The 19,802-nt window shown below is 43.5% G+C and overlaps 1 protein-coding gene across 6 annotated transcripts in view; it reads right to left on the reverse strand.

Moving 5' to 3' along the window:
* Window positions 1-358: 358 nt before the first annotated feature.
* The window catches only part of SLC45A4 (solute carrier family 45 member 4), an 86,274-nt gene continuing 66,830 nt past the window's right edge, over window positions 359-19,802 (reverse strand). For 5 of the 6 annotated variants that reach the window (XM_052704791.1, XM_052704789.1, XM_052704790.1 and 2 more), the window contains 6 exons: window positions 15,578-15,766; window positions 13,021-13,200; window positions 8,779-9,854; window positions 8,581-8,680; window positions 7,370-7,581; window positions 359-6,677 (listed from right to left, as the gene is read on the reverse strand). In XM_052704791.1, coding sequence (XP_052560751.1) covers window positions 6,315-6,677; window positions 7,370-7,581; window positions 8,581-8,680; window positions 8,779-9,854; window positions 13,021-13,200; window positions 15,578-15,766 — 2,120 coding nt within the window. In that variant the 3' untranslated portion in view covers window positions 359-6,314. The remainder of the gene's footprint in view (window positions 6,678-7,369; window positions 7,582-8,580; window positions 8,681-8,778; window positions 9,855-13,020; window positions 13,201-15,577; window positions 15,767-19,802) is intronic. The other variant, XM_052704794.1, reaches the window with a different exon arrangement.

The raw sequence follows: 19,802 nt of genomic DNA on the forward strand, positions 1-19,802 counted from the left end.
TCCACTGCACAGGGTGTCACACCATGGAAAAGGAGAGCAGAAAGAGGCTGATAGGCTGGCAAAGGAGGGGTGAGGCTTGAAGAGAAAACCCTAAACTCCCCCTCGTATTCTCAGCGATAGCATTTGCTGGCTGAGCAGGTGACAGCTCCCTCTTACCTCCACCTGGAAACGGGTCAGAACAACTAGGGCAAAAGCAGAATGTGTATTCAGGTACGTGCACCCCTCCTGGGCTGCAGCAGTTTGCTCTTCTGTCTGCGTTCCCTCCCCTGATATACCCAAATGTTCCAAGTGTCGGCTCCATCGCTAAGTGCCTCCACCCAAGCTCCCTACAAACAACACAGGAATGCAAACCACAAACTCTTACTGAAATGTTTATTAAGATCGAAATTCAGAACAACGGATTGGAACACAATGTCTTGTGGAGTAGAATATCTCTAAATTGATTTTTGTTTTCTATGCATAAATGAAAAAAAACAAAACAAGATTATACAAAAAGAACAGAAAGTGCAGAACACAATAAAACAGTTCTCATGCAACAACTCTTTTTCTCTTAACCTTAAAACAGAAAATAAGCTCAACAGTGTAGAAATAAAAAACATACATACATTATGCCGTCTACGCACTCAAACATTCATCTGTGACATTACTTTTCTTTATTCCTTTTTCCTCATAAAACTTAACGTTATGTGTTTAACACATGCTTATAAACATTGCTAAACTCAGCAAGAGCTATTATAGTGCCCCAACTTAATAAGTTGATAAAAAAGTAGTTGTCGTATGGCCAGTTCACACAGGAACTAAATATTCTCTTTTTTATTTTTTCTGCTATGAGATGCCTATATGCAGCTTTCTATTAATATGAGGCATTTAAAATAAGCTGGTCATTGGGCTACCAAAAGGGCTTAGCGTTCATGTTACATCAGAGTAATAACTGAGAACTGCCAATTTGTTAATAGTTCAGTCTTTCTGGTTTTGGGGCTGTTTACTACAATTTGGCTACCACTGAGCAGTGAGCAGGTGCAGGCTAAGGGGATGATTTGCTCAAGGAAGGCTTTGCTTCCAGAGCTCCATCCCCAACTCCAAATTTTAAGAACATATCAGAGAATGCTGAACTGAGGCTGCGTCCTGGCCTTTCTGTAAAGCTTTAGCAGGCCACAAACACAGCGAAAGCTTTTGAATTTAAGAAGAAACTTTATTGTGGTTTTTTTTTTGAGGGAAAATATTTGCCACTAAACAGCCATAATTTTCATCCATGTCAGACCTCTCTACGGTGAGGAACAGCAAGGCTAAAGGACAGGGAGAAGCCAAGTGCAGACCACCCCCCTGGAAATGCAATTGAAATCACATAACAAACTGAAGCAGACCCTGCTGCTCGAGCAGACTGAAGCCATGTGCTACTGCCATATTACAGAAGGACAACTAAGCCTTTAGAAAGTTACCTAATGTAATTTCTGAACTGCCCAGGCTGCTGAACCTCTAAAGCCAAACAGCAGTTGGTACCTGAGCTCCTGCAGCTTGCCTCTGGGAGCTGCTTTTTCTTGATGCAACATGAGAAACAGAAAACTTTGGGTAGCATCATGTCTTAAAATGACCATTTCCAACGCACTTCACAAACGTTCAGTTTGTCATTTAAGAATAACAGCTAGAGGACTCTCTGTTGCCATAAAGTTTCTGCAAAGAAAAATAAAATTTGGTATCTCTTCTACACAGTCATTCATAACATTTCTGTGCAACATTTGGTGTTCATTACATTTATTTGGCCTATTAAAAGGAAGCAAGAACAAAACAGCTGCAAATAAAACCAACTTCTCTTTCGCAACGGATACTGCAGATGCCGAAGCTGCTACATGTGCTTGGAATATCATGCAGGAGTTCACTTACTCACTTAAATAGGATATATATTTATAGCTGAGCTCGTCTCGCGTCAGACAAGGATGAGGGAAAGCCTGGAAGAACTCAGTTGAAAACATTGTCGAGTACAGTGACAAAGAGCACACAACCACCAACGGTATTTTGGCCCGAGCAGTGTGTATATGAAGCTGTATACACACAGACACATGCACACACACACACACACACCTAAAAAACTCTCAGTGATTGAACTAGAATTCATCGCAGAGACCGAACCGCAGAGTGGCTGGCGAATCAGCTTCTCGTTTAGAGAAAATTACTGAAAAGAGGAGTGACCACCAAAACTGCTGCTCCCTGCGACGTGACTGCCTGCCTGCCTGCCTGCCTGCCTGCCTGCCTGCCTAGCATGGAGGAAGCTTTCCCAGATATCAACCACAACTTCCTCCGCCTTCACTGGCAGGTGTGGTCGCAACCCACGTTACTGCAAGAGATGCACCATAGCCGTGAAAAGCCTTGCCTTCTGTAATGGTGACAAGGGTGACGAAGGCCAAGCTCAGCACAGGGTGGGCAGATGCATTTTTTAGATGGAACTGAGGCTTTATTGAGGTATCTGGCAATAATCATTACTGGTGCTGTTGTCATTCAAGTGCTCAGGGGATTTGGATGAGATGGGAAAGAGATGAGGAAGGCTCAGCCCTGCTCACCACGGGCTGTGCAGTAGAAGCTGGGAGGGTAAATGCCAGCTTCCCTCTGAGAAGGAATTATTTCAAACTGCAGGGAAGGGCTCCAAATAAAAGGGGAAAAGGGCAAGGAGTTTCAAGGAGCACTAACCTCTGCTGGATTTACTGGCTTCCTCCCTCCTGATGATGAGCAACCCACATCTTACCACAACTGCTTACTGCCAGCGCTAGCCAACACAACCAGATTTGTATTATAAAAAGCCTGTTTGGGTCATAAATCTCTATGAAAGTCATCTAACCAGCAGGAAGGGAAACATTCCTAAGAAATTATTGCTTCTGGAATCTGTAATTGCCAGCCACAAACAGTTTGAGCCCAATAAGACTCTTGTGATAATCCAACGGTGCACAATCCTCACTGTGCCTTTCGGAGCAGTGCGGTTTGAGCTGCTCTGCTTTCATGTGAAATACTTCAGGACGTGCAGCTTGCCGACCGCAGAGTCCTGGTGAAACGCTCAGCAATCTGAGCTCTATCAGTGTCTCATGTAGGGGCGCTGCGCGCCACCCAAGACTGCAGCAAAATTCATTAAAATTGTTTACAGTATAGAGCAACTTGGAGTGAAACCACAAAACCACAAACCTACTGCAGTGAAGGAGATGGAGCACGCAGGATAAGTTGGACTGTACAGAAATACTGGCAAGTAACAATGATACTTGCTGTCATCAGGAATTAAGTAAAGCCCCTTCAACTCTCTCCTCTGCAGTGAAGACGTAAAATCATGCTAATTTATATTTTAATTGTGACAAAAAGGGAAGTTCGTATCAAAAGGTGAAGGATGCATTTAGAAATAAATGAGTGCCCACTCCACCCTGAGATGCCCCGGGGTGAAAAGGAAAGTTCTCAAATTCAAGAGAAAGCATTCGATCAACAGATGTCAGAAACGATCCCTGTGTGCGCAGGGGAAGCGAGCGCGGTGCTTTCACAGCCTGGCCGAGGGACAGGAGGAGATGCTTTGGCAGGGGCTGCCCGAAGTGAGCTCTTCTGGCAACACTACAAATACTTTGGCATGTTTACAATGGACAATTATTTCCTTCGGTTTTGTAGGGCAGTGAAATAGAGCTTCCTGTTACAAAGCAGTGTGCATATTTATGTGTTACAAACACACTAAACAATGCCATAAACAATCCCATTTTAATGTCAGTTTCTAGAAACGAGGCTGGGACAAACTGGACCTGCTCTGCCTTTGACTGAAACGTTCTAGGTTTGAGATGTCATCCTCACCGCTTGCCACGACACAGAAAACTGAATAAACGCATGCAACATCAGTCTGCAAGAGGGAGCTTCAGCATCTCCTCCTTCGTTGCAGCTGGACCTTGGTGACTCGACTGTGCTGTGAAAGAAACCTTGGCTTACAAAGATGCTACGCAGAGCAGTAGTGGTTGGAAGCTACATTCACCATCAAAGAACTAGTGAGTGGTGGGGAAATAGGTAAGGCTGGCAGCGACCAGAAGAGCTATAAAAAGTGTAGCAGAACCTTGCAAGAAACAAGGTTCACATAGGAGTACTTGACAGTGTTCCTTGAAACAAAAGCAGAATCTTCAAGAAGTTTTAAAAATAAAATAGTAAAGCCACTTTAAAACGTCTAACCCAGTATGTATTTTACACGAATGCCAGTTATAGGGTGAAATATAACACGCATCTCTTCTATATATATGAACATCACCAGAATATATTAAATGTAACTGAGATGATAAAATTCACGGCAGAAGTTCGGTTAAAGTATTTCTCACAACTGCTTTCTTCAGTAAGGTCTCACATTCTTCAGTAGTACTATTCCCCTGTCAGAACACAGTTCACAGTATGTGTTCTAGATAAAAATAATATTCACCTTAAAAAAAAAAAAAGATTCTTTGAGACACTTGGATAAAAACAAAAAAAGAAGTCCCATGCGATTCCATGTACTTTAGTGCTCGGAATTCCAGCAGCCTAAGCACAACGCTGTCACTCTTTGTAGCAGAGGACATCGCACTGACTGACAGCCTTCAGCTCACAACACACGTATGCCACCAGGAATTCGTCACCGATGCCGGCCAAAACTGCGTGTCAGCTTCAAATATACCAAAACATACATTTCTTAAATACATCGACAATTCAAGTAATTTATTATTAAAAACTGCTTTTCATTTTGAAATATATATATTTCTTTCGAGTGACTATATTGCAGCATGATTTACACATGCAGTTAAAAGTACTGTAGTATCACAAGTTGGAGGCAGCAGAAATCTTACGGTGAGCTGTGATTTGTCTGTTCATAGCACGAGGACTGACTGCAGCCCGTAGGTCCACGCCAAGATGAGGGAACAGCATCACAAACGCTCCTTAGAAGACGACAGATGGAAGTTCAGTTTCTGAAGTCGCTTTCAGTGGCTGCCGGATCTCTGAGCTTTGCCCACGGACCAGGGCACTGCCAGCAATCCAAATAAAACTGGAACTCAGATTAGCTCAACTCTTTTAAACTCTTCACAGAAAATGTCTTTGCACTGCAGCTATGTCCTGAATCAAGGAAGGGGCACGGAGGTTGCGCTGACGAAATTGGTAGAGCAGCTCAGAAGAGCTCCAGCCTACAACTCCTCCCAGACAGGGACTGAAACAGCAACACGTGAGTGGATTGGATTTTAAGGCCTAGAAACTGTTTCTGACATAAATTTGTATACAACCAGACTATGCCATAAAGTTACAGAGGTAGGCCTTTGGTTCACCTTGTTGTACTGACTCTGTGCTTTAACCTGACTGATGCGTTCCCAGCCTGGAGGTTAAAGGAGCAAAAAAGTGCAAGTAAGCAATGACTTCCTTCCACCAAATGAGAATCTGCACACCCATCCCACAAAGCTGACCTCAGGGACACCCTCCTTCACGGCATGAAGATGATTAAGTTTAAGTGCCAAGAAGCCCCAGAGCTCACCAGTACGCAAAACTCCCAGCTAAAAACTGTCACAGCATATTCCAATGACATTCATCAAATTCAGCACTTGCATTAAAAACCTGTGAGTGCTGATCACCTCTCCCAGCTGCTGTCCTTCCACCTACAGTTCACATCATTCACTCAATGTCACCTACAAGCAGCGGATTTGGGAGTAATTGCTGAGCAGTAAGACCGAAAGGATTCACAGCAGTTTCTCAGAAACTGCAGTAATTGCTTTTTTCCTTGAAAATGAAACAATTCTGTAGTAATTGCACTAACAAAAATATGACTTCTAAAATTAACGTTCAAGAACTGTAGCTGTTAGACCAATAATATGCATATGAAAAGAACTGATCATGATGTCTAAGCATTTCATTCAGCTACTGCACTAGTGAAATTGGAAATGTTCAGACAAATAAACAGCAGGAGACTGTAAGTCAAGATAGCTTCCATTTTCAGTTAGTTAAAAATCAGCTGAAAAGTTAATTTTTCTAACTGCTAATTGTATACACTGTCTCATGCAGATTAATAAAACTTACTTGAAATCTAAATGTTTGGTAATAGAAAAGTGTTCAGAAATGACATTTCTAAGCTGTAGGGAAAGCAATTAGCATCACAGCTACCTGTTCAAACCTATATTAAGGACTACAGAACTTCGTTTACATTTTTGCATGAAACTGCCTTTTCTTCTGCAATTTTAGCTACAAGTAGTGAAGATCCTAACTTGTTTTCCTGGAAAAAAAAAAAAGAAAAAGAAAAAAAGAAGAGCTCTTGATCCTGCACCTGCACTCCCTGGAATGTGGGTGAGCAACAAGCGGCGGCCTCACACAGCTGACTCGCCCTCCAGCTCCGACGCGGTGGTTCCTTTGCGTGTGAGCTTCAGGACGGTTGGCTTCTCTGTGCTTGTGCTGTTGCCCTCAGTTGTCTCCGGAGGACCCAGTCCTTTCTGTTCTTCCTTTGGCTCTTCATTGACTTCGGGATAAATCACCAAGAAGGTAGCTGTCAAAAACCCCAGGAAGGATCCCACTGAAGCCACCATGGGAATGACTCTGACTGTGCCAACTGCATCCACCACACTACCAAGGGCAGAGGCCACAAGGATCTGGGAGATGTAAACCTGACACGACAGAATAGCACAGTCTATGCCAAATCCTCGCTTCGAGTTCCCAGGGCTGTGGTGAATGTACTGGAAAATACAACAAATGTATGTTAGGAGGTAAAACAAGGGAGGAAACTGCATATTCCAACACTGGTATCGTCCCTGAATGTCTCAGCCACCATCAACTTTATGCCATCCTTATGGCACCACACTACGCATGTCCAAAGCAACAGCCTCCTCATCTCCTCCTTACACTGAAGCAGATATTTACTGGGGCACTCCTACATGAACTTGACTCCCAGACTAGTTTTTGTAAGAAATTTACATCAGACTGTTGGTGAAAATTATTTCTGTGATTTTAAAAAGAATCTCCCTCCCGATACCAGCACAGAAATGTGTTAAAACATATGATGCTCATGTGGTCTGTAATCCAAATGTAACAGTTCTAAAATCTGGAAAGTAAAGATGTCCTCAGTTCCAGCAAAAATGAGGACGTTACATCTCCCCACATCCATAGCTGCATTTCCAGACTCACCTCAAGATCTAAGACTGCCAAGAATCTATCATATCCTCTCACACCTCAGCACAGGATAAAGCAACTTTGAGAAAACCCTACAGAGAACTTCATGCCAATTCCATCTGACTTAATTAGCAGCTCCCAAGGACAAATCTGTGCTACAAGCAGGTTTCTCAAATTACTGGTTTTAGAAAATCTCCTCTGTCACTTTGATCTTCAGAAAAGTGTTCATGCCCTGCTTTGATCAAAATATTTCACGTACCTCTTTAATATCATGGTATTGTCCCAAAAGTGCGTAGGGGCAGTAGGAGATGCTCATAGAAACTATTCCCATAGTGCTGATCATTATCATGGTGACGTACACGTTGGGGAATATCGCCATCACTGCAGTGCCTAGAGAAAATCCCAGCGTGCCCAGGATGTAGATCACTTTTATGCTAAGGTCATAGTTGTCCAAGTATTTCTGTAACAAGGCTGCAAAGATCAAGAACAAAACAAATGCCATCTCAGGGTTTGAATTTTGGGTGGTCCTGTGTAGAGCCAGGAATTGGACTTGTTGATCCTTGTGGGTCCCCTCCAATTTGGGATATTCCGTGATTCAATGTCCTCAGTGTCTGCCTCAAATTCCTCAGTCTCTGTTCAGACACAAGCTGCCCACCTGGACTTTGATTTGATGTTTCTCAACAAAGAGGCAGTCTCCATGATCACAGAATCACAGAATGGCCTTGGGTTGAAAAGGACCACAATGATCATCCAGTTTCAACCCCCTGCTATGTGCAGGGTCACCAACCACCAGACCAGGCTGCCCAGAGCCACATCCACCCTGGCCTTGAATGCCTCCAGAGATGGGGCATCCACAGCCTCCTTGGGCAACCTGTTCCAGTGTGTCACCACCCCCAGAGTAAAAAACTTCTTCCTAATATCCAACCTAAACCTCCCCTGTATCAGTTTAAAACCATTCCCCTTCGTCCTATCACTGTCCACCCTTGTAAACAGCCGTGATATTGATCTGTGCAGATGTGCCTGCACATGTCCTGCCAAAGGCAGAACTTAAGTTTGTCAAAAGTTTTCAATTTTAGAGTCTCCAAGTGTAAACTGTTATTGGAAAGCAAGAAAAAGACTTTCAGAAATACTGAATTTTCATTGTGATAAAAGACTTTGCATATGCTTGAATCTTCTAACAAGCAAAATTACAGTTTCTTTACGCCTAATTAGATGCAATTCAATACCCTCTGATGCCATTTTGTGCTATATGCCACTTAGCCAATCTTTTCATATTTCCCCCTCTACATTTGAAGGAATTTTTTAAAAATATTGATACTTAAAGGAATCTCTCTGCTTATGACCACCTGAAATGCTTTTCCAAAATATCTTTCACACTACCAAGGAGGCAGATGTTAGCTGAAGCAGAAATAATTTTCACCTTGTAACACATTTATGAGGTGCATTCCACTGCCTTGTGCAGTCTCTTACCTGAACAAACGGCAGCAGTAGCAGCATAGATTACCAGTCCCCAGCATCCCATCTGAACTCCAGCATTATAGGCATGTAACTCAGTTGAATTAGAAGGGGCCTGCGACAAACACAAATGCAAAGCCACTTTCTTTTACTGAGCACGCCCCAGCAATGAGTAGCTGTAAGCAGGTTTGCTAAAGGTAACTGTCTTCTTACCTTTGGATCACCCTGAAAGATGACCTGGCCCATGAAATCTGTATAGAACACAGCTTCAGCAATGATCGAAAACCAAGTTAAGAGGTGACAAACGCACAACCTCAGCAGCTCTTTCGGCATCTTCAGCATCGACAGCCACAGAAGTCTGACAGTTGTTTCAGTTTCCCCCTCCTCGCTCTCTGTGTCTCCACTCGAGTTTGTTGTGCCACTCTGATTCCTGTGCCTGTACCTCTGCCGCTGCCGCTTCTGCATGTCATAGATGTCATTCATGCTGCGTGAGGACTTTATCAAGACGATGGCATTGGCCCGACGGAAGCGATAGCGGTGAGAGCCTATTTTGCCATAGTAGGAGAAGGTGTATGATGGCTGACGGTAGAACATGTGCCTCCGCCTCCGCATGGAGTTTGAAGTACTGGATTGCTTCATGCCTATTCTAGCGTGGCCGTTGAGGAACTCTTTTGGTAGGGAGCCATTCATATTTGGGACTTTATCTTCATTTAAGCGATTATCAAGCAACATTTCCTCCTCTTTCTCATTGTCCCTGAGGAAAGCAGACAGGTGGTTGAGTTTGGACTTCATGATCTCTTGGCTGGTGTTGTGGGGAGTGTTTGGATATGAAGCATCCTGAAAAATGGAAGGTTCGATGTCATGCAGAAAAAGCAGCTCCGATTCAATTTCCAGCGTAGCATCAGGCATATGCAGAACGGAGTCACTCTTACTTCTTACAATGTTCACCTCGAGGAACTCCATATTGAGATCATGCTCTGACTGAACCTCATCGTGGAACATGGAGGCTCCGTAAGGCTCCTCCTCACTAATTACATTCAGTCGATTCAGAGGGGGAAGACTACCACTGAATTTGACACTAGAAAGTGTGTCTCCTTCCTCATCAATCCTGTCCTGCTGAGGGTTATATTGCTCTTCTTCAATGCTAAAAAGGTGGAGAGCAACAGACACAGAGAAGATAATGGCTGCAAAGAAGAAAAGGACTTGCTCTTGAGATTTAAAAATACCACCCAAGAAAGTCTGTGTCCAGTCCAGTCCTCCTAACATATAACCGATTGCTCCTCCAAGACCTGTGCAAGAGAGAAAGGAGTTTCGTCAATAAGCAATAACCTCAGATCACCAAAAAGGCACACTCAATCTGACAAAGGAGCTGCTTACACCAGACAACCTTAACAAAATCTAAATGAAAGCTTCTTCGATTTTGGTTTCAAAAGTTAAGAAAATGGCAGATTAGTTCACTTCTTTGGTGGTGCGTCTTCTTTGTGACATGCTGATACACTCTAACTCAGGGCCACATGGGAGGGAGTTTCAGGACTAATTTCTGATGTCCTGTGCCCTCAGGGTTTTCATGCATCCATAAATACACAGAAGAGAAAATAAGTCGCTTTTGTGCAAAGCTGTTTTTTGAGGCAGTACGGCTGCTACCGCACGGGAGGCAGGCAGTTGCTCCCATATTCTCAAAGGATGTGAGGTACCTGAAGTGTACATGTTCAGGAAAAAATAAATACAGCACTGTGTTTACAGAAGGTGTCTTCAGATTGCTGTCTCTGAGACACAGAATCACCAAGGTTGGAAAAGGCCTCCAAGCTCATCCAGTCCAACCATCCACCTACCACCAATACTTCCCCACTGAATCACATCCTTAGTACATCTAAACATTCCTTGAACACCTCCAGGGACAGCGACTCCACCAGCTCCCTGGGCTGCCCATTCCAGCACCTGACCACCCTTCCAGAGAAGAAATTTTTCCTAACAACCAACCTCAATCTCCTGTGGCACAGCTTGATTCTATTCCATCTCGTCCTATTGCTAGTTATGCCATAGAAGAGGCTGACCTTCACCTCACCACAACCTTCTTTCAGGGATTTGTAGAGATCAGTATGGTCTCTTGAATCTCCTCCAGACTGAACAATCCCATTCTAAACAATCCCAACAAATGAACATATATTGCTAATGAAAGGTGCAACAGTATCTCGGTTGTCCGTCAGTTACTGCCTTATTCTCATTTCTACACATATAAGGCTCATTAACAAGTACAGTACCTGGGTTTAAACCTATTTTCACTTTACAGATATATTAAGAAACATTCTCTTTCAGGTTACATTGCTGTTACTCTCTCCTCTGACAAGAAGGAATCAGGATTAACAAGAGACACCACCTGAATTTGCTTCCCACTACTGAGTTTTGACTGTTCAGCATAAACTTCAGAGCAGGGACTATCCCATTTTCACAGAATCGCAGGGGTTGGAAAGGACTTCAAGAGATCACTGAATCCAAGTCCCCTACTAAAGCAGGTACTCTATAGTAGTTTGCACAGGTAGGCATCCAGACAAGTTTTGAGTATCTCTATAGAAGGAGACACCATAACCTCTCTGGGCAGCCTGTTCCAATGCTGCATGACTGTAGCCATAGAGCCATCACCTGTACTGATGCTTGTAGTTACTCCTCTCCTGGTGCAAAACTCACTTGTTCTTGTTAAACCTCATTAGGTTCCTCCCTGCTCAACTCTACAGTCTGCCCAGGTGTTGCTGAATGGTAGCACAGCCTTCTGGTGTGTCAGCCACTCCTCCCAGCTTTTTATCACCACCAAATTTGCTGAGGTTGGACTCTATCCCTTCATCCAGCTTGTTGATGAAGATGTTGAACAAGACCCAACCCAGCACTGACCCCTGAGAAACACTGCTAGTTACAGGGCTCTAGCCATACAGTGCACCACTGATGAGCACCCTCTGAGCTCTGCCAGTCAGCCAGCTCTCAATCCACTTCACAGAGAATGTGGGATAGATGAGTGGTTGGTGAGGTGAATTTCACAACGAGGATGTTGTGGGAGACAGGATCAAACGCCTTGCTGAAGTCAAAGTAAACAACATCCACTGCTCTCCCCTCATCTACCCAGCCAGTGGTGACATCACAGAAGGCTATCGGGTTAGTCAAGCATGATTTCCCCTTGGTGAATCCATGTTGACTACTCCTGATATCCTTCTTCTCTTCCAATCACTTGGAGATGGCTCCAGAACAAGCTATTCCATCACCTTTCCAGGGACAGAGGTGAAACTGACTGGCCTGCAGTTTCCCAGATCCTCCTTATGCTTTCTGAAGACTGAGTGGCAGCAGCTATGTCTTCCAGTCTTCAGGCACCTCTCCCATTTGCCAGGACCTTTCAAAGATGATAAGAGAGCAGTTCCACAATCACCTCTGCCAGTTCTCTCAGCACATGTGGGTGCATCCCATCGGGGTCCATCTGGAGCTTGGAAGAAGTGGTGTTTAAGCACCATTCAGCTCTGATGGGCCCCCTTACTTTTTAACACTCTAGCCCACGGGACATAGAATCACAGAATCCTTAGAGTTGGAAGCGACCTCTGAAGGCTACCTAGTCCAAATCCCCTGCAGTGAACAGGGAAACCACAGCTAGATCAGGTTGCCTTTATCCAGCCTTGCCTTGAAAGTCTCCAGGTGTGGGGCATCAACCACATTACTAGGTAATCTGTTCCAGTGCCTCATCACCCTCACTGTAAAAGATTTTTGCCTTATATGTAACGTAAGTCTGCCCTCCTTGAGCATGAAGCCATTTCCCCTTGTTGTATCACCACAGACCCTGCTAAAGAGTCTGTCCCCTTTTTTCCTGTAGCTCCCCTTCACATATAGAAAAGCCACTATCAGGTTATCTCTGAGCCTTCTCTTCTCCAGGCTGAACATCCCAAGTAGGTCTCTGAAGAAGTCAAAGTGGCTCTCCTAAAGTCCTGGGTAGCAATTTTACTCATTGCTCTGTTTCTTCCACACATGATCTTGAACTCATCATATTGTGATTGCTGCATCCCTAGCTTCCCCCAGCCATCACATCCCTGACCAGCCTTTCTAATAAAAACAAGGTCAAGTAGCACAGCCCTTCTCCTTGGCTCCTCCACCATCATTTCGGCTACACAGCATCAAGTACCTAATTTTTATCAAGTGACTGAAAAGGTTTATAATAGTAACAACTATATTATTGCTTTAAGCCACAAGGTATGCGCCCTTTGTATTCATCTTTTATACAGTATAAGTACTTTTTCTATTCTTTGCCTAGTGGTTCATACAGGTACTTTCTCCAAGGCAGTTACACTGTGAGCTTCAAGACTGCTAAGAAAGTGGCAGTGGTAAATTATGAAAAATAAGCAGTGAGAAATCAATTCAGTCACAACTTGGTCATCAGGACGAGACGGCAGCTGCCAGCCAGCAACAAATCAGTGGACTACGTACCAGCTGAAAAGGCGTGGATGTTAAGGGCCATATCTTGTTCTTCACTGTCCACCACGTCCAACAGGTACGCCCGAATCGGCCCTTCTGTCGCGTCAGCGCAGAAGTCCAACACCACAACACCAAGCACCGTGAGGACGATGCCGATGGGCTGCCTGTCTGGGACATCGCCAATAGCCAGACCTGAGGAAAGACAGGTGAGCAATCTGAGCACATGAGTCTAAGCAAAAACTGCTAAGGGCAAGGTTAATCTCCTTAAGAGAAAAGTGGCTAACACACTCATGGGAAACATTCTATTGCAGAATAAAATGGCAATTTCAACTCTCTGGCACACCGTTATGGAAGGTCTGGAACAGAAGATTGTGTTTTTGCATTTTTGAGGCTGATATTTATTTTTCAAAATGCTATTTTGAAAGTCTCTCTTAAAGCTCTGATTGCATCAGGTATTAATTCACATTCCTTGTGTGTTTTCCTCCATATGCTGAAGGCTGTTTTACAGACAAGCCACAATGGAAGAGGAGAGCATCCAAGAGCAAAACTTCATCTATCGATTACAAACACAAGTAAGTGAACAGCTGACAGCATTCCTGACGTGGCTCCTAGCACATAATGGTTGCAGTACAACGGGATTAAATGGAATTTAATCTCCTCACCTCTGTCTCTGCTTTTCTTAAGCATTTGTATTTTCTAGACCACTTTCACGTGCAAAACATTTAAGGGCAAAGCAACATGAAGGTATTTATAGGTCACTGCAAAAAGCATCAGTCAGCTTCTGTGGAGAGCGTGGGATGAAGTACGTTTTGTCTGCTCAGAAAGGCAGCAGTACTACACTGCTGGAGAATTTTTCATGAAACTAATCATGGGCAAAAGCATGAATTACTTGAATCAGAGGGATTTAGCTGTTCCACGTACAGTAATGATTTTATCAGTCTGGCAACTGATGAAAGTGACGGTGGAAAAAGATGAACGGCTAAGCCATCAAAAACCACCTAAATCTCAACTGCTGTGATTCCTGCACACCTCATCCTCATTGCCTCATGTTCTTGGAATGCTACAGAAGCCTCTTTGTGTTCCACACTGGGTTGAAAGTTACAGCAGGAAACACCAGCAGTGTCAGTGCTTTCAATTTGTTGCAAATCTCAACAGGGCGGTAGAGAGAACGAGCACGGACTGTCTACACGTGGCTGTATTCCTGGGAGGTGTACAGTATTCACTGCCTTTTTTTCTCTGAAAAGCGATACAGGCCACCATTACAATTAGGGTAACATTGTTTCATTATGAAGCTGCTCTCGATAAAAGATTAGGTGGCTGGTATGAGTTGAATGCCAGCATCAAGTCTTTATCTTCCAGTATGGAACAGGCTGCAGAAGACCACGGAATGGCCCTCGTTCCAGCTGAGTTTGCTCCAGGCTCCCTGCTTTGAAGAAATTTTATTGCACAAAAATAGCACTAGAATACTTGAAACTGAGTGTGGAAATAAGAGCTCCTTGTCAATTATAATGGTTGGACTTGATGACCTTGGAGGACTTTTCCTACCTAAATGATTCTACGATTGTAATTTCAATCTTGTAATAGGGCTGCAGTCTATTATTATGTGTACATCTAGAGGGGGAGCAAATTTTGGAGACACAGTGCCAAAGTACAACTAATGACCACAATTCAAATAATTAATACTTATTGCTTGGGTGAATTTAGCTCATCAGTTTGTCCACAGCAAAAGAAATTGAAAGCCATTGTATGTCATCCCAACCTGGCTTTGAAAACTAACATGCTGAGCTAAGGTAACGTTCCCCTCATTTCCTCAATTAGTACAACCTCTTCACAATAGAGCTGTAGCTTTCCCAAAAGCAGAGAGCCAAGAGGATATTATTAGGTGCTAAGTTCCTTTCATTTGCATCATGATGTAAACATTTCCCCAAAGGTACTTGCTGTCACCTCTCTTACACTATATTTACAAAGAGTCTTAGATTGTAGATTAAGCTCTGTAGTAAACCCTGCTCACGGAAAAACTATTTTTACCAGCTTTGATGGGGGCTCTGGAAAAATTATTTTCCCACATAGTTTTTGATAAACAAATATTAACTGTGTTCTGGACTTTTTCAATACCGGATCTAAGAAAAGCACAAGAAAAAGTGAAAAGATAACTTTTGAAATAATGCTGGAAACAGGATGTGTTGTCAGATATGCATTAAAGGGAAAACGGATCACAACAGGAAACATTTCCCTGTGAACAGGTTGCTACAATTTTCCCATGTCAAGGATCAACGAAATTCGTCTCAGCGACTGCAAACATTATGCTGGCAACCATTGTATGAATAAAGCCGTGTTAACAGTCACAGCTACGACTGCACAATACTCACTACACTCAGCACAGCACTGTAGCTTCTGAGTGAAAGTAAAAAGCATTTAAAGTGGATAGCTCAAGTGCAGCGTTGCAAAGATTGCTACACAACACAGTATGGTGATTCAGCTGCTGGTTGTAATATTCACTTCTTACAGAAAAATCTGAATGCAGATATGCTACCAGGTGATATATGCAGATGATTTCCTCGTCATTTACCTATAACGGAGCCATTAAGGAAAAGTGCAACTCCAAAGAGGACACCGATGCAGAGAGCAAGGATGAAAGGCCGCCGGCGGCCCCAGCTCAGCGTGCAGCGGTCACTAGCTGAACCTATAAGTGGAGTGAAGATCAAGCCCAGGATTGGGCTAAGGAACCAAGTGAGGCTGTAGTACTGTTCAGGAAGACCTACAACAAAGACAAAAAGGATTAAAGTTATGTGGCATGCACCAAACGTTTTACTTTACACAGGGAATTTTATCATACCTTTGAAAATTGTGAACTGATCGTTCATTGACTTATGTTTTGTTCCCAACAAACAACTCAGTTTACATTTCTTATCAATGGGAAAAGCACAGGTCATGTATTACATACCTTTAATTCAACAATAATATATTTAAGCTACTCAAATCACAATAAAGAGTGACCTAACAGTGTAATCACTAATCTACAGTAATTACTACAGTCCAAAAAAATCACTTTTTTGCTGAACTTCAACAGCAGCTGAACATCACAGTGGTACTGAACATCCAAGACCATCCCTTGTAACCGAGTTATTAAAGACTTAAAAGGGCTGAGGATGATGGACAGCATCTGACTGGTAAGAAGAGAAGACCCCAAAGCGCTGCTCTGCACAGCTCCACCACGGCAAGCAGTGGCCTGCAGATGGCAGGCTGGTCCAGAAGAGCCGCGCTGTGGTCCTCTCACATCTGTTCCCATCTCAGTTTATCAGCACAGGCCATGTAACCCCTCTGACAGGCTCTTTAGCAAAGCACTACAAATAAAACAATCAGTTGCTGGCAATCCAAGCGATGCCAGGGCTGAAAAGCTCGGTGTCTGTGCCCTATAGAGGAAAACCATACATTATTCAGAGCTGGATGCTGTGAGTGTAGTAGCGTGCAACCTTTGCTGGTGAGATCAACCTGCACCTCGTGCTCTCCATTCAGTGTGCTGAGCCATCCCTTAGCAGGCAGGATTATACCAATCCCAGCCCAGAACAGCCTAGGCTGTAAATCTGGAAGGCTAATCACCTGTTATTTAAAGTGTCATCAAATCCCGACCAGTGATGCCGACTTCCCAAAAGATAAATCAGATTTTGCCAAGGCTGTAGTGATAACAGTAATTATATTACAGGAAAATAATAAAATAATTTATTTCTTTCTCTCTCATTTTTTTCTTCCCGTAAGCTACCATAAAAAAAAAACCATCCGGATTCAAAATCCATTCTAAGGCCAAAGTCTACATGATTTAACTCAGCTTTGGCTTACACACAAGCTAACAAGTAATGCTGCCTTGATGGGCACCGAGTTATGGGGAGAGATGTGCATGTTCCAAGCTGCCTGGCATATGCTTTTAGACCAAACATACCCTTCAGCACCCTGCCTTTCCCATGGGGAATGAGGAGAGCATATGATTTGACTGCCAACCCTGTCTGAAGGCAGCTGGAGGCTGCACCTGAGGCCAATCCTGCACAGGGCAGTTACCACACAGCTTGTCTTCTTTTGCAGCAGGTTTTAGGTCTCTAAGCAATACAATCTGTGTTGGTACAGGCGGCACCTTGGTCACATCAGGCAAAGTATAGTGCAAAGTATCACTAGCAGGCCAAGGGAAGGAATCCTTTCCCTCTACTCAGTGTTGGTGAGGCTGCACCTGGAGTGCTGTGTCCAGTTCTGCACCCCCAGTTCAAGAGGAACACGCACATATCAGAGAGAGAGCAATGGAGGGACAGAAAGATGATGAAGGGACTGGAGCACCTCAGCTATGAGCCATGGTTCTTGCACTGTTCCTCCAGATCCTGACTGCAGTTCCACCACCGAGCTTCTTTTACAAGTGCTCTCCTAATCACAGGTACAAGTCAGCAATCCAAAGAGAAAAGCATGAGGAAACCTCCCACTCTCTGTGATTTTAACATCTTCAACCTCACTGAGCTCAACAGCCTTCCCAAAAGCACAAGTAGGATCAGGATCTGTGTGCTTAACTGGTACCCCACCTGCTCCTGGATGCTGCCACTTATGCACATCTGCACTGGCATACAGAAGCTGGCTTGCTCCAAAGAAAATTAACGGTAGCAAAGTGGAGGCATGTGGCTCAAGGCATGTAAAACTAAATGCTAAGCAGGTTATGATATACTTGAGGTGGATGGTTTTTTTTGCAGGACATGGAAGGCACATCAATGCATAAACACTCTTCCCCTTTTGCTTCTGCAGGGCCATCCTTTTCAGAGGCACTTACGCATCAGAGGTTTCTATTCTGTGGTGACAACTCACTGCAGCAAGTCTGTTTTAAAGAAGTCCACACACTGTGTTTAACCAACTGGAAGTAAACACCAATGTAAGAAAATGGATGCAATCAAGAGGCTTCTTTTTTTTAATATTCCAACAGCCATTGAGACAACTAACTTAGCCAAAAGGCTTTGAGAAGGAAGACCTATTCCTGTTTTAATGCAGGCTGTAAGCTGTAACAAAAAGGAACGCTAGTACAGCAGGGAGCTGTAACAGGAGTGAGCATCTGTGGGCACAGGGGCTTGTACAGCTTGTTGTGAAGCACTGGCACAGGATGCCCAGAGACATGGAGGAATCCCCATCCCTGGAGACAGTCGGAGTCAGGCTGGATGGGATTGTGAGCACCTGATGGAGCTGCAGGTGTCCCTGTGCATTGCAGGGGAGTTGGACTAGCTGGCCTTTCAAGGTCCTTTCCAACACAAATGATTCTTTGCTCCTCTGACTGTCCCTCAGTCCTTGCTGCCACACTTTGTATCCAGACCACGGTGGCACTTCTCTGCTAGATGGAAATCTTAGCAAAAAAAGAGTTCTTGAATCATTACCTTAATCTATCTGAAACAATTACTTCTGCATCAAATTAAAACCTATTTACAAACCATAAAAACTGCACATTTCTAAATTGGAAAGAGGTCCTTTTGGCATGCTTTATAGACACAAGTAACCAGCTGGCATAAAGATGTCCTGAGATTATTAAAAAAACACAGTGATTTTTACTGCTAGCATTACTTTGACTTCAGTACTTTCAAAGTAACTTTACGTGTAATAACTCAAAAGCAGGTTAAGGCCTGCATTCTGGTTTGATGTTACAGATCAGTAAACGAAAGGAAAAAAGGGCTTCTACTCAACCTCTGTTACATTTAGTCTTATCTTTCCCTGTATGAGTCAGAGGAGAGAGACTGAAGTGCTTACTTGAGAAGGTTTTATTTCCACTGATTGAAAAGGGTGATCTTCCCATCATCTATAATAAATCAAAGCTTAAATCCAAATATTTGCATTGAAAATGGCTTGCAAAAGATAGGAATCTCAGTGATTTCAAAATAGAGCTAGGGATGTATAGTAGCTTTTATGGAAAAAAGGATACTTAACCATGTATGTAAAATTTGGAGATCCTTCTTTAGACAAACCATTTCGCATTTGTTTATTGAACTTTAGCTGCCAAAATATGCATCTTTAAGAAAAAGAGGCCAAGATAACAATCTATACAAGAATAGCCCCATGCCAAGAAAAATAGAAGAATTCCTAAAATTCCACCCTGGAGGAGCTTTCAGTGCTCCTCCAAATAAAGAGGAAAGGAATAACTTTCAAGTGACAGAGGAGCGAGCTTTGGGTAGCTATCTATCAAAGCTGAGACATGCTATTGATAAGATGTAGCCTACCCAGTGAATCCAACCTCTGGTCTGCATCAAGCAGAAGCCTGAATTACGTCCCATGCCATGAAGAGCCTACTCTCTCCGTACAGACTAAGTCATCTGCTCTGATGTTTGCTGGGAAGCCAGGCTTCTGTAAAGCTCACAGCCATGTTCTGCCATGGGGCTTCCAGGAAAGAGCTTCCCAAGGCACAGAGCCACACTGTTCCATCAGGTGAGACTTCAAGATGTACCCTGTAGATATTCTTCAGAATACTCATGCTTCATATCGACAGACTACAGGACTTGCATCATTTCAAGAGTTGGGTTGCTTTAGTGCTACACATTTTGATATAAAGGAGAAAGTTCTACGGGGAAGGAGAAATCCAACCCCAATGCTTCAATCTAATCCTAATGGTTCCTTTCTCTGTATATGTATGCTGCCATGCTTTAGCTACACAACCACTGAATACAGTATTTTACAGTATGAAGACACTTAGAAGGCATCCAGGCCAGGACAAGATGACGATGAGCAGAAACGAATAGATAAATGGAATATTTTGACACCAAGGACTTCCTTCCAATGTCCCCTTCTAG

The sequence above is a fragment of the Tympanuchus pallidicinctus genome, unplaced genomic scaffold (genome assembly GCF_026119805.1).
Source record: "Tympanuchus pallidicinctus isolate F22 unplaced genomic scaffold, pur_lepc_1.0 scaffold5, whole genome shotgun sequence".
Classification (NCBI taxonomy): domain Eukaryota; kingdom Metazoa; phylum Chordata; class Aves; order Galliformes; family Phasianidae; genus Tympanuchus; species Tympanuchus pallidicinctus.